General features: G+C 42.7%; 4 protein-coding genes across 4 annotated transcripts; all 4 read right to left on the reverse strand.

Annotated features, from left to right (window-relative positions):
• Positions 1–1,680: 1,680 nt before the first annotated feature.
• Positions 1,681–6,066, reverse strand: c20h1orf198 (chromosome 20 C1orf198 homolog). Its single transcript, XM_035144328.2, has 6 exons — positions 5,731–6,066; positions 5,112–5,162; positions 4,838–4,948; positions 4,492–4,659; positions 3,900–4,259; positions 1,681–3,478 (listed from the first exon to the last, which is right to left on the reverse strand). The coding sequence occupies exons 1-6, from the start codon at positions 6,028–6,030 to the stop codon at positions 3,422–3,424; spliced, it is 1,047 nt and encodes a 348-aa protein (XP_035000219.1). The 5' UTR covers positions 6,031–6,066; the 3' UTR covers positions 1,681–3,421.
• Positions 6,067–6,564: 498 nt separating this feature from the next.
• Positions 6,565–9,263, reverse strand: LOC118099462 (gap junction Cx32.2 protein). Its single transcript, XM_035144101.2, has 3 exons — positions 9,169–9,263; positions 8,286–8,419; positions 6,565–7,805 (listed from the first exon to the last, which is right to left on the reverse strand). Exons 2-3 carry the CDS (start codon positions 8,412–8,414, stop codon positions 7,173–7,175), a joined length of 762 nt encoding a protein of 253 aa, XP_034999992.1. The 5' UTR covers positions 8,415–8,419; positions 9,169–9,263; the 3' UTR covers positions 6,565–7,172.
• An 805-nt stretch (positions 9,264–10,068) lies between these two features.
• gja13.2 (gap junction protein alpha 13.2) lies at positions 10,069–12,169 on the reverse strand. Its single transcript, XM_035144104.2, has 2 exons — positions 12,097–12,169; positions 10,069–11,352 (listed from the first exon to the last, which is right to left on the reverse strand). Exon 2 carries the CDS (start codon positions 11,323–11,325, stop codon positions 10,462–10,464), a length of 864 nt encoding a protein of 287 aa, XP_034999995.1. The 5' UTR covers positions 11,326–11,352; positions 12,097–12,169; the 3' UTR covers positions 10,069–10,461.
• Positions 12,170–13,748: 1,579 nt separating this feature from the next.
• Positions 13,749–15,029, reverse strand: gja11 (gap junction protein, alpha 11). The gene is made up of 3 exons (XM_035144127.2): positions 14,901–15,029; positions 14,575–14,760; positions 13,749–14,351 (listed from the first exon to the last, which is right to left on the reverse strand). The coding sequence occupies exons 1-3, from the start codon at positions 15,027–15,029 to the stop codon at positions 13,749–13,751; spliced, it is 918 nt and encodes a 305-aa protein (XP_035000018.1).
• Positions 15,030–16,217: the final 1,188 nt, after the last annotated feature.

Raw genomic sequence — 16,217 nt, forward strand, 5'->3', positions numbered from 1 at the left:
AGTGTGGAGTGAAATTAGATTGAAAACAGTCGAACAAGTGAATTCAAATCAAACTGGAGCTGAAATGACATTTCAATACTTTCCTCAGTACGTTTCTCTGTAGATAATATTCTGTAGTCTGTAGTTAGAGGTGTATATTATGTGCATTTTCTCTGTATTTTAATTTTAATTTAAATTATTTCATTCTCCATTGTATACTTCCACATGTGCTCTATGTATATTTCTAGTCTCGACCTGATGTAAAGTGTCTTGTAATGATCTATGTCGTGATTTGCGGCTATGCAAATAAAAATGGAGTTGAATGGAATTCCTCTTTTTGTCCATCTGCTGCTGTAACAAGTGAATTTCCCCAGCATGGGGATATAAAGCTAATCATAAGTTGTTGATCTAATTAATTAGAAATTAAGCAAAAAACTAAAAGATCATATTCCAGCCTCTAAAATGTCAGAGTTTGTTGCTTTTCTTTGTCTTTCTTGATTTTCTAATTTTGACCAAACGCTACCAGACACTGTTGAGTTTCTGTTCCGTTGTGAGTTCGATACCGTGCCGTGATTTTCATTCAGCCAAACATTTATTGAAGACGTTGCAGGGAGGGAACACAGAGCAGCCATTCAGGGTCTGGAGGTGCAGGGAGGAGGTGCAGGGAGGAGGTGCAGGAGCACAGAGGGGCCTCAGTTCAGTGTGAGGGAGGATGAACACAAACACACACAACCCTGAACACATGAATAATGTATTGTACACATGAGCTGTTCATACGATATTACACTGAGATGTAGTTCACACGTCTTTATTACTACAATATACAGTAAGTTGTACAAACATTCATGCTTTAGACTTAATGCTAATGCCATCATGACATCATCTCTACCAGATGATCATAAATTATATTTCTATCTATGTAGACGTCATTTTCTATCATATGACATCATGATGGGGAGTAATGTTCTGATCAGTACCAGCTTTAGATGATTATATTTGCAGAAATATGTTGGAAACAGTTTTTTTGGACCTTCTTGATGCTTTTGACCTTCGACCAATGAGAAGAACTCCTTTTGTAAACACAGACGATAACAAACGACAGCCTGCGTCCAGCGGAGCCGACACAGCGTAAATATCACACGTCAGAGGGACAGTGAAACACAACCTCCTGCTTCATGTGTGGGTCCAACTCGAGCAGCCTCACAACAAACATGATCTATTTAACACTTTAGTCCTTAAATGCTTCCTTAAATACGTAATGCAGGGCAGCTGCTTGGCCCCCGAGGGGAGACAGAGGTCTGATGAATCTCTACTGGGCCAACTGGGTGGTGATTAAGTGAACAGCGCAAAGTTTCCTCCAAGCACCGGACGTCCTCCCTCCCTCCCTCCCTCCTCTCCTGAATGGCACTTTGGATCTGGTAGAAATTACAGCTGGAGGAATTGATGTCATGGAGCCGAGAGGGAGGTCAACAAGAATCCAAACAAGCAGGAGAAAACAATCCCAGAGACAGTTTACCAGCCTGAAACTAAATCTCTGTGTTCACGGTGCAACTTTGAGCTTCTTTCAGTGAGTTTCTCTCATAATTTCAACTTATCGACCTGTAATCACGTCTTTATTTCTCCTTCCATGAGAAAAAAAAACTACACAAATTCAACTTGAAAACCTTGAAAAACAAAAAAGGAAAAGACAAAGACAAGATGCAAGTTTGACAATTTCGTTTATTAACTTCTCTCTGAGACTGTGACTTCAAAATGCATGAGTGCAATATACATGTGTAGCAGAAGATACAATCAGCGGATAAATATAAAATTCATTAAAATAGTACTCTAGTTGTGAAAACTGTCACAAATCACTACAAGCCTGCCCGTTGGCCTAAACACACGCGTCTGAGCGCGTGCGATCTTCATACTCGATTGAGGTCAGGGGTGAAAGCCGGGCGGGGTGAGGTGGTGAGGAAGCGTTGTCAAGGAGACGACTCCACACAGGACATTTGGAACAGGTTCCCATGGCAGCCAGGACACACAGTCCCGTGTGTTTTCCACGACAAAAGTTCGAGCACTTCCGTGGCTGCTCTTCCCTCCTGGTTCTATTTTTGCTTAATGCCAAAGAGAGCAGCCGCCTGGTTTCCATCAAATGTGTGAAAATGGAAATTCCTTCCACAGTATTTCTGCTATGGGACGGTGAAGATTCAAGGATTTTCTCCATCCCAACAACCTCTCCCAAGCGTGCACACTATTCCAGGAATCCTGTGACTGCAGCACCGAGCACGACTAAACTCTAGAGCTCTAAAAGGTTTATAGGAATATATATATAGATATAAATAAAAGCACATCAGAGAGCAAAAGAGTGCACATCTGCACAACAAAAACAATCTAAAGAGTTTGCACAGACACACCAACGTTTCCATGCCCGTGGTACAAAATTGATCTCCCTTCCTGGATTAGCGTCTGTAAGTTGCGAGAGGAGAAGGCGGCGGCTGGGTAACGACATCACTGTGCATCCACACGGCGAGCAACACTATTCATCAGTTAAGAGTCACGCACATTAACAGCAAGTGTAAAATGGGTTAGTGGCGCTTTAAGTTTCCCTTTTCTAAAAGTTATAGTTGAAAGATTACAGTACAGCAAAGACGACACACCATTTAGTGGGCGGGGAGCAGTAGCAGCCGTTGCTGGTTATGCTGGTTAGTGACGTTAGAGGGTTTCCTGCTATTTTTAGTTCTTTATAATTGTGGCTCACAAGCTGGACAAGTTAATTAAACCTTGCTCCATATGAAAAGCAGAGAAAAGTTGAATCAGCAGCATAGAAGCCATTTTCCACTTCAAACGTCTCATATAAAACCCAGTTATGAAACTAGACAATTTAATAGAAAACTCTGGTATTTAAACTTTAAAAGTCGGATTGAATCCATCCATTTATTATATTCTTTCATTTTTCGTTTGAAACCGCTTCAGCACTTCAGTAAACGGTGGTTGTTTCAAACAAACTGAATAAATACATGTTGACTCGCGACTTGAAGGAAAACTTCTGCACTAGATTTTCAACATCTGGGAAGTGATTTGATCAAAATTCAATCCACCTTCACCCGAGTCGATCGCAGTGTGAATGCACAGTGACGAACAGCGTCCACATCCCGTGAGGTTCAATCCCTGCTAACTCTACATTCCGTGGACAGAAGGTGTTTCGGGCAGAAGATGCAAACCTAGTCAGAGCGGAGAGGGAGCTCTTCTAGTGGAAGGGGAAAAACCCCGGAGCACAGGCAGTGAGATAATGTCTTAACAAGCCACTGGAGATGATTACTAGAACATAATGTGGTGGACTGTAAAGACTGGTGTGTTTTAAATCTAGATGTGGATGTCTGTAGTCATGGCAGTGTGGTCCTTTCTTCAGAGTGACGATGACGATGATTCATTCAGAGCGGTGGATGTCCTCGGCTGTGGTTTACCAGTTGTCTAGGAAGTCGAACCCGGTCTTCAGGATGTTGTTGCTTGTGTTGAACTGCGGAGACAGTTCAGGAGAGAGAGAGCGAGAGAGAGACTAGAGTTAAACACTGTCAGAGGCTGGAGAGAACAGGGCCTTGCCATTGGCTATTAGAAACAGTCGATACCCAGATGTGTCTTACTATTGCTGGGATCTATCAACGAATCCCCCATTTCTTTTTCCTCATGTACAAAAGCTTTTTATCAAGTTTAACTCGTCTCATTTGGTTTGTTTGGGCTCGAGTGAAGCTGTGAATCCGACTCTGGTCCAGACTAAACAACGTCTGGTTCTGTTCTGATCAGACGTGATGCTGCATGAAAGCAAAACAGTCCGACCACACAACTGTGTGATGGCCGATCAACATCCAAAGCAAACGCTGTGCTTAGTAACTATTCTTATTTTCCTCTGTGACCTCAACAATGTCTGTTTAATAACTCACCTGACAAAATGTGGGGCTGGAGTCTCCGTTGGGTGGAGCTTCCACCTCTCGCTCCCTCTCCACGCGGGTGGGGATGTTGGCGGGCTTCGATATGAGGTTGGAGGAGATCATCTCATCCAGGGTGTTGCTGACCGACGGCAGGGTGCTCTGGGACCGCTCCCACCCCGCCACTGTCGAGGACACACTGACCGGCGGGGCGGGGTTCGACGAGATGGAGATGGACGCCGGCGGGGCACTAACGGTGACGGGGGCCGCGGGCTGGGGAGCGGGAGGCTTGGGCGCTTTCTGCTTTGCGGGTCTGGTTGGAGCTGGAGGGTGGGGCTCTGCTGCCTCAGGCTCCTTGGGGGGGACAGAGGTTTCCTGTGGAGAAATGGTTGTGTTGACTTCTGGCTTTGATGCAACTATTGTAAGATTTAAGTTAAGTTATGCAAAGAACAAATTGAAATGTTTCGAAATCGTCCAGTAGCTCAAAGAAAAAAATAGTTGTTGGAATTCTATTGAGGCTTCTTGTACAGATAGAGTAAGTGGTTTTTCGGGCTTTGCAGTAAAAGATATTAAAAGTAAAAAGAGCAAAGTGGACTTCATCGCTCACCTGTCGGAGGTAGGAGGGGAGGGGCTTCTCTCCTTTCTCGATGGACTTGATCTGACTGGGGGTCAGGGACTGGAAGTCCGCCTGCTCGCCCTCCAGCCTGGACCTCTCGGCGCTGATCTTCCAGAAAGACGACTCCTCCTCTGGCCTCCGTCCCTCGCTGACAGTCACCTTCACAAGCACACAACAACTCATTCTATTAAACTGCCTTAAATATTAAAAACACGTTCAGTACCATGGCCCTTCCAGTATAAAATACTGTCTTATCTCCACTAACTTATATGTGAGTATGTCTCACAAACCAAACTGTAAACCACAGTAACCTCTGACCCCAGACGGCTCCTCGTACCTTGGGTCCCAGCTGGTTGGAATGAGGAGCCTTGGCGGACTTGGATTCCGCCTGCGAGGCCGAGACTCCCTGGTCTGCAGAGCCCGGTGTCAGGGTGAACTCCAGCTGACTCTGAAAAACGTGGGAAGTCAATTATATAACAGCATCTAACTATAAAAAAAAAAGAACCAGTGGTTATATAATTCAAGATATTTTGAGATTAGAAAAAAAGAGGAAATTTTAGGATCAAGGAACGTGAATCTACTTGTGAATAAATATATATATATTCTTTTACCTTTGTTTCCCATGAGAAGGGAGCTGAATGTTCATCCTGCCAGGTGATGTCCTACACACAGACACACACAAGGTGCAGTTACACACTGAACAAACTGTTAACAAACAAGTGAGTCAGTTGATGAGAGGAAAATAATAAGATAATTACACAACAATGAGCCGAAACTTTATGACTCACAGATGAATCAGGTAACTCAAGTTATTTCGTAACAGTGGTGTAGACCCAGCCTGACACACACACACACACACACACACACACACACACACACACACACACACACACACACACACACACACACACACACACACACACACACACACACACACACACACACACACGTTTTACTAATATTTTTCAAAATAAGAGCACTTTAATGTGAGATAACTCAACCATTTATGGCATTTTCTATAAAATCTCCAATCTTCTTATGAATGAATGAATCAATAAATCAACCAATCATTTCTCCATCCATGTTAAAATCACAGGGTGCGTAGGTTGATGACGTCACCCGGACGTCGCCCATCATATTTTAACGGCTACGTGGCTAGCTAGCATCGAAGCTAACCCGGCTACTGGGACCTCAGACCCCCCCCCCTCTCAGACATGGCGGTGTACATACCTCCTCCCCGAAGTGCACCATCTTCTGCCCGGTGTGCAGCAGCAGCTTGGGGTAGCAGGCCACCTCGTCGCGCTCCACCCGGTGCATCGCGTACCGGGCTCGGATGTGCGGGTCCATCATGCAGTTGTCGATGGCGCAGTCCTGCTCCTGCGGCGACATCTTCTCCCAGGTGGGGCCGTGCTGGGCCTTGATCTTCTCCCGCTCCTGCATGATCTTCCTCGCCATGGAGTTGATGGAGGAGAAGTACTCGAACTTCTTCTCCTCCGTCCTGTGGCCCTCGAGCCCCGCTACGGTCGCCATCTTTGGCTGCTCCCAGCTGTTGATGTTGTGAGGAGAAAGGAGGGCGGGGTTGGCCGCGGTTAGGGGGGCGGGGCGTGGGCGTGGTCGGTTCTAACCGCGTGTAAACGGCGCCACCTTGTGGTCAGTTTCCAGGCTCCTTGTTTTCACGATATTATTAATATAATTTATAATATAATATAATATATAATAATTAGTTTCTCCTGCATCATAGTTTTGTGTCTTTATATCTATTTAACATGTGTTTGATGCTGATGAAAAATAAAAACAACAAACTGTTTTACCAGTGTACCTCGATGCTAAAGTTAGCATCGGATAGGGAAAGAATTTCAACCTTTTTTTCAAATTTAATGTTTATTCTTTTCTGTAAAAACATGAATGTGTGTAAGTGTATTGTTTTGTTTAGTAGAATTGTTTTGGACAACACTGAACTGAACAATTAATTGAAAACCTAGTACAGATTTCTCTGTGTAAATGTGAAGGGGGGGGGGAAGCGGTAAAATCACCAATTTTTCATTTTCACAAATAGAATGCATGTTTCACAAAAGTGACTTTAATAAATTCATGAAATTCACAATCAGTTACAAACACAAGGTGCATGCAGTCATGTTAAAGTACAAAACATGTAAAAATATTGACACTTTCAAAAATAATCCCTGAAAACTTTTACAATTTAGGAGAAAATAAAACATTTTATTGAAAAATACACAACTTTGAGGCACCTTTACACATTAAGAACACAGCTGGCAGTGATGTAAAAAGGCTTTTGGCCAATGTGAATGAGGACAGAGACAGAGGTTTGTGCAGTGATGGTCAGGTCCCTCTGACATTCAGTCCATGTAGTCCCAGGTCACAGTGGACGATTGCAGGGGGCAGTATTCAAAACTGTCCAGCAACACAAGACACAATGTAAAAGCACAGAAACTCAAATGGTGTCATATATTATAATCTACCTATATGTCCCAAAATTTCATTTTCAGGAACTTTTAAAGCCTCAAATAAATAAATAACTCTCAGTGTAATCTTGCAGCCCACGGTCTGCTGTGAGACACATTTTTATTCACACTCCTGTTTGTTTGACAACTGTGTGACTGATTTAAATCTGCACTCCGGCTCTATGTCCGTCAGGCCGTGCTGTTATTGGCTTAATGGAGGCCGAGCTTCTCATTCTTCATCAGACTTCCGCTGTTGAAAGGTGGTTGAATCGCGATGGCAGAACGTGAAGCGATTTTGAACTTTCGCCGGGCCGAGCGAGCACACAACAGGTAGAAGATCTCTGCCACGTTGAACACCAGAGAGATACAGGAAATCACCAGCATGAAGATGATGAAGATGGTCTTCTCGGTGGGACGCGACATGTAGCACTCTACGGTGAAGGGACACGGAGCTCGGGAGCACACGACCCTCGGGTCCAGGATGAAGCCGTACAGATAATACTGACCCACGATGAACGCGACCTCCAGAATGATTCTGAAAAATATGGAGGTCATGTAGGTCCCCAGAAGGTTGCCCTTGATCTTGATGTGGCCTGTTTCATCGGAGTACTTGGGCTGTTTGACGTTCCCCGAGTGGGTGTTGTTATATTCTCTCAGCTTGTTCTCTTTGTGGATGACGTGGAGCACGTGACCCAGGTAGATGAGCGTCGGCGTCGACACAAAGATAATCTGGAGGACCCAGAATCGAATGTGCGAGATGGGGAAGGCGTGGTCATAGCAGACGTTCTTACAACCGGGCTGTTTGGTGTTGCAGATCATGTTTGACTGCTCATCGCCCCAAACCTGTAACGTCACAGAAGAGACTATTACCACATGTGTATTGTAAACAACAAACAGACTGGGAGCTTTTTAGAAAGAGGTGTTTTATTGAGCTAAAACAAATCATCAAGAAAAACCTGGTGGCATCATTGTGGGGGTGCACTGAAGTACTGCTGTGTGCAACTACACAAAATGATATTGTAGGCATCAAACAGACGTTTAATGATTATCTAATTTGAGAGGGTTTTTGAATTGGCCAATTAAAATCAAGATAAATATAATATTTTTGTTCTAAACATGCAAACAGCTCAATTTAGAAAACTGCACTTTAGTATATATAATAAAAATATGTCTCAACACAAATGAAAACCTGATGATTTGTTGAATGCAGCACTATCCTTTCATTATGGCCACTAGAGGGTGTTGTTTCCTCTACAACTCCTGCGTGCCGTTAGTCAGTGATGCACCGAAGCTACAAACGTGTAAAACTAGGAACACACAGACCTTCTCTGCTCCAGCTCCGAGGATCATGATCCTGAAGATGAAGAGCACACTGAGCCACACCTTCCCGATGACCGTGGAGTGGGACTGGACCTTGTCCAGCAGAGACGACAGAAAACCCCACTCACCCATGGTCCCTGAAAGGCAACGGGGAAAAAGTCTATTAATGAATTATGTGGAAACAAACGCACAAGAAAACATGAAAATGTAATTAATCTTCTTTAATAGCAGTATATGTATGTTTTGTCTAATTCATCAGGAAGTATTGTTATTGTAAATGACCGCGATTGTACCGCAGAGGAAAAAAAAAAAAAAAATAATGAAAAAACAATAGGTTAAAACGTTCTCTTTAAAAAAAAAGAGAAGTTCTAGGTGCTGTAATAGATGATGATTAATGAACGTGAACGGCAGAACATTATTAAAAACAGCAGAGTATCTTTTGTTTTGCAGACACAAGGACGTGTTGTAAAAACCCTGATGTTCAGAACATAAAGAAGAAGCTATAAAATCTGTTATATAACTAAACTTTACCACTGAAGTGTGTTTACAGACAATCGTAACTACACATCACTGCTTTATGTGATTTTAGAAATACATTGATAATATATATATTTACTCTGACAGATTATGGAAAGTGCTTCAATCTGAATTATTAAATTCCTCTAAACTCTGGCTTTGTTTCATAGTCTCATACTGACACGTTCACAAAACTCTACCGAGGCAGAAAACATGCTCATAGTAATAATAAATACCAATACTCTTCTTAATATATCAGCGAGCAGGAGATAATTCTGAGATTATCGATCAATTTAAAATGAAATTCATGCTTGAAATAGTTTAATTTGAATCTTAAAATGTCAAATGTTAAAGTAACGGTCCAACTTACCTTTGAATGTCGCAGGTTTTGCTCCAGACAAACAGATCGGTCGCCACCTGTGGAGCCGAATGACAGAGAGCCTGCTGAACCGAACCAGATCTGCCTGTGACACCTTGAACTTTAGATTGGCAGATGTTGTGCAACGGGCCGTCACGTTGTCCAGACGTTTGTGAGATGATAAATCTCCAGTGGACCATTTTTGGGGCTGAGCTCTGAAAAGATTGCGCGGGTTAATGATTGGCAGCGTTTGAATCCACATCTGGTTCATGTGTCATTGTTCATTTCTATCACGTGGCCAGTGAATTAAGGAAGTAAGAGTCAGGGATACGTGCGCGTTCTCTACACACACTCATCCAATGTTGTACAACAACCCTGCTGGCAAATACTATGTCAATGGTCACGTTCTTTTTTTAAACGAAAAGTTTTTGTTTCCTCCTCACAGAGAGATTTATAAGATCTCAACAGACGGAGGAAGTCTCATATTGTTGACTTCACAAAGATGCTTTTGTATGAATTAAAGTCCTTGTAATATTTATTCATGTATTTGTTCCCCTTTGTATAATAAAGTAGTATTTTTAAAGCTAAAGTTGCAAAACACAATCATTGGTTTCAACCTCTAAAACAGTTTTTCTGCCTCTTTTATGAGAGTAAACTCAATATATAAGGATTTTTTCATATACTTTTTTCATAATATGATTTTGAGGAGCTGTGCCTAACATTATCCACCGTGCTGTCATTATATGTTGTTTATTTTAATTGTTTATTCTTGAAAATAGTTATTAGACTCATGAATAATGAACTCGCCAGTCGCAGCTCTATTGGATTAAATATGTGGAAGTTGTTTGAAGTGGAAGTGAAAAGTGTGAAAAGTGAATGAAACACAATTTGTATTCAACTTTAACCATTTATTAAAAATGAGAAAAAACATACAAAAAAATGACATCAGAGTTTCTTCACCGCGATCATCATCATCATCATCATTGTTCAGTAAGCAAAGTAATTTCAAGTCCTAGATAATGAACATGACAATAACTTAATAAAGGACACATTCAATAACTGGGCACAGACAACATTCTGCTCACTCACAGATAAATAAATAATTATCAGTATTGCACATTTTCATAAATCATTCGATTTCTACAAAAAAAAGTACAAAATTAAAATTAAATTCAAACAATGTGGCCCCTAAATATCACCTGAGCTTTAATCATTACGCTACAAAACAGCTTTTATTTCATATCTTCTTTCACCACACAGTTATACAACCTCAGTCTCTTACACATGAAAACAAGACAATACATTTTAATGAGTGTTCAGGAGAGGTCTCTCCTCCTTGGCCCCGTCCAGGCCTCCTCCGATACTGTTGCTGTTCTCCATCTCCATGTTCAGCTTGTTCTGCTTCAGCGCCTCATCCTCCTTCGTCGTCCGCCTGTAGTTGGACAGGCTGGCGGGGTTCTCCGACGAGTTAATGTGCCGCGTCCCCCGCTTGGACCTCCGCTTGCACCTGGAACAGATCAGGTAGAACACCTCGATGATGTTGAGGAACAGAGAGACGCAGGCCACCACCAGCATGAAGATGATGAAGATGGTCTTCTCCGTGGGTCGGGACATGTAGCACTCCACGGTGAAGGGACAGGGCTTCTTGGAGCAGGGGAACATGGGGACCATGATGAAGCCGTACAGGTAGTACTGGCCAATGATGAAGGCAGCTTCAATGACGATCTTAAAACCGAGCTGTGTCAGGTAGCTCCCCAGCAGGTTCCCCTTGATCTTCACCTTCCCCTTGTCGTCTGTGTACTTGGGCTCTTTGCTCAGCTTGGTCCCACCAGAGATCAGCTTCCGCTCCCTCATCTTGTTCTCGGCGTGGATGACGTGCAGAGCGTGGCCCAGGTAGATGAGCGTCGGCGTGGAGACGAAGATGATCTGGAGGACCCAGAAGCGAATGTGCGAGATGGGGAAGATCCAGTCGTAGCAGACGTTCTCACAACCAGGTTGCTGAGTGTTGCAGATGAAACCCGACTGCTCGTCGCCCCAGACGCTCTCGGCACCTGCTCCCAAAACCATGATCCTGAACAGGAAGAGGACGCTCATCCAGATCTTCCCGATGACAGTGGAGTGGGACTGGACCTTGTCCAGCAAAGCCGACAGGAATCCCCAGTCTCCCATCTTTAAATGTGATGTTCAGATACTGATCTGCGATGAAAAGAAGGAAAATACTGTAAATACTCAGCTAATAAATAGGAATAATCACAACTTTGTTTCCACCTCTGCTGTGGAAAGAAGGGCTCATTGTTCTGTTTCACTACGATGAATCACTCTTCAGTTCTTGGGCAGGGCAACACGAGAAGGAAGAAGACGTTAGAGGAAGGTTAAACTAAACTGTTCAGTATTGATCCAAAGTAATTATTAATCAGATAATACAAATAAAAAAATCATTGGCTTAATAATCAACTGATGAAGAATAGTAGAGGTAGAATAAAACAGAGCTTCCCGATAGATAAAGCTTCCGTTAATATTTTATTTGAAGATAACAATGATTTACAATTTAAATATATATTGAAGTCGAGAGAAAGCAATGTTTAGAACATGAAGAAATATTATCATAATAATGAAAACATTATTACTACAGCACTTCTCAAAACGCACTTATATGAAAACTGGATTAAAACATATTAGGACTCAGGCAAATATGATCAGATAAAACAATAATACAGCATTAAACTTCAGCAGTAAAGCAATGGCAATAGAATAAAAACGAGAATGCATGTAAATCAGCATGTGGAAATTAACAACCCGTGGTTTTCGTCGAAAAATGTAGAAAACAAATCGATATTTTCACCGGACATTTAATTCTGTGTATTCTTTACAAAATATCTTTCTGTAAATCTATAAAAAGCACAGTTTTCTGAACAGAGAACAGAAGGTGCTGCATCTTACCTGCTGAACTGGTCAGAGGTGGACTGTCCCTGGTCAGACCTAATCACCAACTGAAATTGGACCTTGAATTTTTTGCGCTGGGTGAGGACAGCGGGAACTGGTGAGGAATCACATTGCACAACCTGCATGTGGCTTTCATGTCACGTTGAACCAGTCAGCAAACGAGAGCGGGAAAAAAGTTGATGAAACACCCGAACAAGAGGACGAGTGTAATAATTGATAGGTGTGGTATCTTCGTTCAGGGGCCAAGATCCAGTTCTGGACTTTAAACAGGTCATAAGAATACGTAACTCAAACTTTACTTTGAAACCACATTATTTACTATGTCTATTATTGTGTTTTTATCATTTCAAATCATTCAACTCACTTTATTACACTTTTAAATTATCTATAAAACTACAGCTTCTCTTGTTTTGTCCTTTAACAGTTTGAAAGTGCTCATGCAGCCCAGAGAAACACATTTTCATTCCATTGTTTTACAGTTAAGTCCCAACACCTGTCTCCTCCATGTTAGTGGACAGGGCACGGGGCCAAACTCAAAAGTCAAAACACATGTCAAATTAAATTTCCCGAAAGATGGTTTCTGTCATTTTAGGCAGATCTTCTCACGCAGATGTATGTTCTGACAAGTTTGGCTTTTAATTCGTTATTTGATGCTATAAAATGCGGAGAAAGATCATGATTGACAGCTGAGGCCGACTCACGATTGGTTGAAGACACGTATCGATACCGAACTGTTTAACGTTTTTGGAAAACGCTGATATATCTTTTTTAAAGACAACGGCGTGAAGAGGAAGAAGCAGGTGTAATGACCGTGTGCTAAATGAGGCTATTCATTTTGCAGAGAGACCCAAGAGGTCGACACTTATTACACCTTCTAAAGCTGCAAGTTCTTCTTTAACGGTTAAACACATATTATATAACCCATTAACTTGTGAGCTTTCGCGGTGCGGGCGCTGTTTTTATCTTTGTCGTTTTCAGACCAAGCCGAGTTAGTCATTTTCATGCTCAGCTAACTGTCTCCTGGCTGTAGCTTCATATTTATCATCTAATCGAACAAAGCATTTCTTTAAAAATCATTGCAAAAAACGTGAAAAGTCTGTTTGCTAATTAAAACTTTTATCAATTAATGTTTTTAGCTGATGGCAGCAGGTTAAAATTAGCTTATTATCTTGAGATATACTTTATCTGCGGATCCTGAAGTGTAACTTGTTAACAAAATACATTGCAATAGATTTATGGCTTAATTAAAAATTAAATATAAACTGAAAATGATTGCTAAATTAAATGCACTGTAATTTGAATTGTGCCAAAATTACAACACAATAAGAAAAAGACAACAGCATTTTAATCAGATTCTGAATATGAGATGTTTATTGAATCAAAAATATGACATCACAGTGTCTCAAAATCCATCAAACACCTGATCTGCAGACTTTTAACACGACGGACATCTTTGTTGCTTTTCTATTCTGTCACAAACGTCTCTGGAAGTCATGTTAAACAACATTCTGCATGTGACTGAGATCTGTTTACAGAAGCTGGCGACTTCCCCTCAACCTTTATTTACTGTGCACACACACACACACACGCCCCCTGTCCCCTCTACAGCCCAACACACAGATACTGGACCCCATCACCACCTCCACGCTTCAGATGTGGACCTCCCCCATGTCATTCTCAGATGGTGCGGTCTTCACGACCTTGCTCACCCCACCTTTGACCCCGTTCACGCCCACCATTTGTCCCTGCAGCTCCAGCTCCAGGTTGACACAATTCTGGATGGCCTCGTCCCGGCTTCTAAACATTTTCCTCGCGGAGAATGGAGGCGTCACCGGGGTCACGGTGTAGTCCTGCCTCCTCGCCATGCACTCCTTCACAGCCTTCACGCACAGGTAAAGCAGTTCCACCACGCAGAGGACCAGGGAGACCACCGTCGCCACCAGCATGAACCAGATGATGACCGATTTCTCTGTAGGCCGGGAGAGGAAGCAGTCCACCTTGTGCGGGCAGGGGTCGGTGGCGCAGACGTAGCGCGTCTCGAGGGTGAAACCGTAGAGATAGTACTGGCCCACGATAAACAAAACCTCCAGGATTATCTTGGCCACAAGATGGAGGACATAGCTGCGGAGGAGGCGGCCGCGGATGCTGATCTTGCCGGTGCTCTTCGTGTACTTGGGAACTTTGTAGGACTTACTGAGGAACAGGCTGACTTGGGTGTCCAGCTCCGCCTGCTTCTTCATCCTCTCTTTCACCTCAGGGTGGAAGAACGAGAAGACAGAGTTAGACGTTTCACAACAATCTGGTGGAAGACAAGAGAAAGTCGTTGGGGATGGACCCACTTTGTCCCAAACCCTTATTCTACGTCGTCACTTGGTTTCCATGCTAGAATATCTGCTCCCCTGACTTTAAGAGTGAATCAATTGCTTCTGGGCAGGGAAATACCTGACATATGAAGTATTAGCTGCTAAATCCTACCTTCTTCTCGATGTGGATCACATGAAGGACATGACCGAGGTAGAGCAGCTTCGGAGTCGCCACGGCAATAATCTGAAGAGCCCAGAAGCGAACGTGAGAGATGGGGAAGGCTCGGTCGTAGCAGACGTTCTCACAGCCGGGCTGCTCGGTGTTGCACACGAAGTCGGACTGCTCGTCGCCCCACACCTGAGGCAGGAGGAGAAAGGAGGATGTGATACAGACCTTCAGAGAGATGAAGGTGGGGTGGATTGTGACATTCTCAATCCAGCAGTTAAGTCTCTTTGGCCCCTGGTGCTCAAATGAGTACATTTACTGTATTACCAGACCTCCTCAGCACCGGTGCGCAGGACCAGGATGCGGAAAACAAAGAGCACGGTGAGCCAGACCTTCCCAATCACCGTGGAGTTGCTCTGCACTTTGTCCAGCAGGCGGCCCAGCACGTCCCATTCAGCCATTTCAGTCGCCAGTTGTCTCTCTGTTTGGGGAAGAAACCATTAAGAGTCAAGGACAAACATTTGAAGGAGTATTTGCTCGTTATTTAAGACGTCTGTTTGATCACCCAAAGGAGAATATTAATATAAACACAACCATAGTCTGGTTTTATTCATTCAATTAGTTGTTGGGCTTTGTTTTCTGAACACCTCTCGATGGGATCTCTAAAAACAAAGTGCAACATGAGTCTCTCACGAGGCTAAACTTTTATTGTTTCTTGTGACTTTGCTGATAAAAGCCACAGCTGCGGATTTTAAGTCTCCAAAACAAACTTATCTGCTGGAAGCCGAGACGATATCCTTGGTTAATACCGACCACTGCAGATCCGAATTCAAAGAATGTGAAACATGGAGCAGATGAAGTATATCATCACCTTGGTTTTGAGATCGTAAAGTTTTATTTTAGCATTTCTCTTACATGGGTTTATGTTGTTTTGATTGAATATTTACAGGATTACAAATACAAAACACTTCTTAGTCATTAAGGTTCTTTCTTTTATTACATGTTCATTGATTCCGTGTTGTCGATTTTCTTCAGCCCTTCGATTATCATTCACCTCTTTGTTTGTTGGAATCAAAACAAAGACACAGGATCGTGTTTATCTCTTTATTAAATCCATATCAGACCAGATATCGATCATATGAACATTTGAGTTCCCTTCAAACCGATCAGATTGTATTTTTGTTTGTTTAAAGAAGTAATTTTTCATCACCTTTCCACGCACGCATCTCACTGAGCTTCTCATAAATGTATTCATTGACAATTAGCTTGTGTATTTACTGTATTTTCAAATAGTGAATGGTACAAAACTTTCAGAACCTGGTACGACACAAACATATTCCAACATATAAATCAGAAAATGTCTTAATCAAGAATGAAAAACTAGATAATATTTTTACTCACTGGTCGAACGATCCCTCTGAGGAAGAAGGTGAAAGAAGCGAGCGATGCCTCAAGAGGACGATGAACAGGAGGAGTGAAGGAGGAGAAGAAGAAGAAGAAGAAGAAGCACTCGTCCTTTCATCGTCTCTTCGGCGTCTTATCAGGAAGGACACCGTCCTAACCACAACAACAAAACCTCCAGTCCTAACAACGAATGTGAGCGGCTGCTGAAAGTAAAAAACTTTGAGGAGCGACTGAAGAGTTTGGAG

Source organism: Hippoglossus stenolepis, chromosome 20 (genome assembly GCF_022539355.2).
Source record: "Hippoglossus stenolepis isolate QCI-W04-F060 chromosome 20, HSTE1.2, whole genome shotgun sequence".
NCBI classification, from domain to species: Eukaryota; Metazoa; Chordata; class Actinopteri; order Pleuronectiformes; family Pleuronectidae; genus Hippoglossus; species Hippoglossus stenolepis.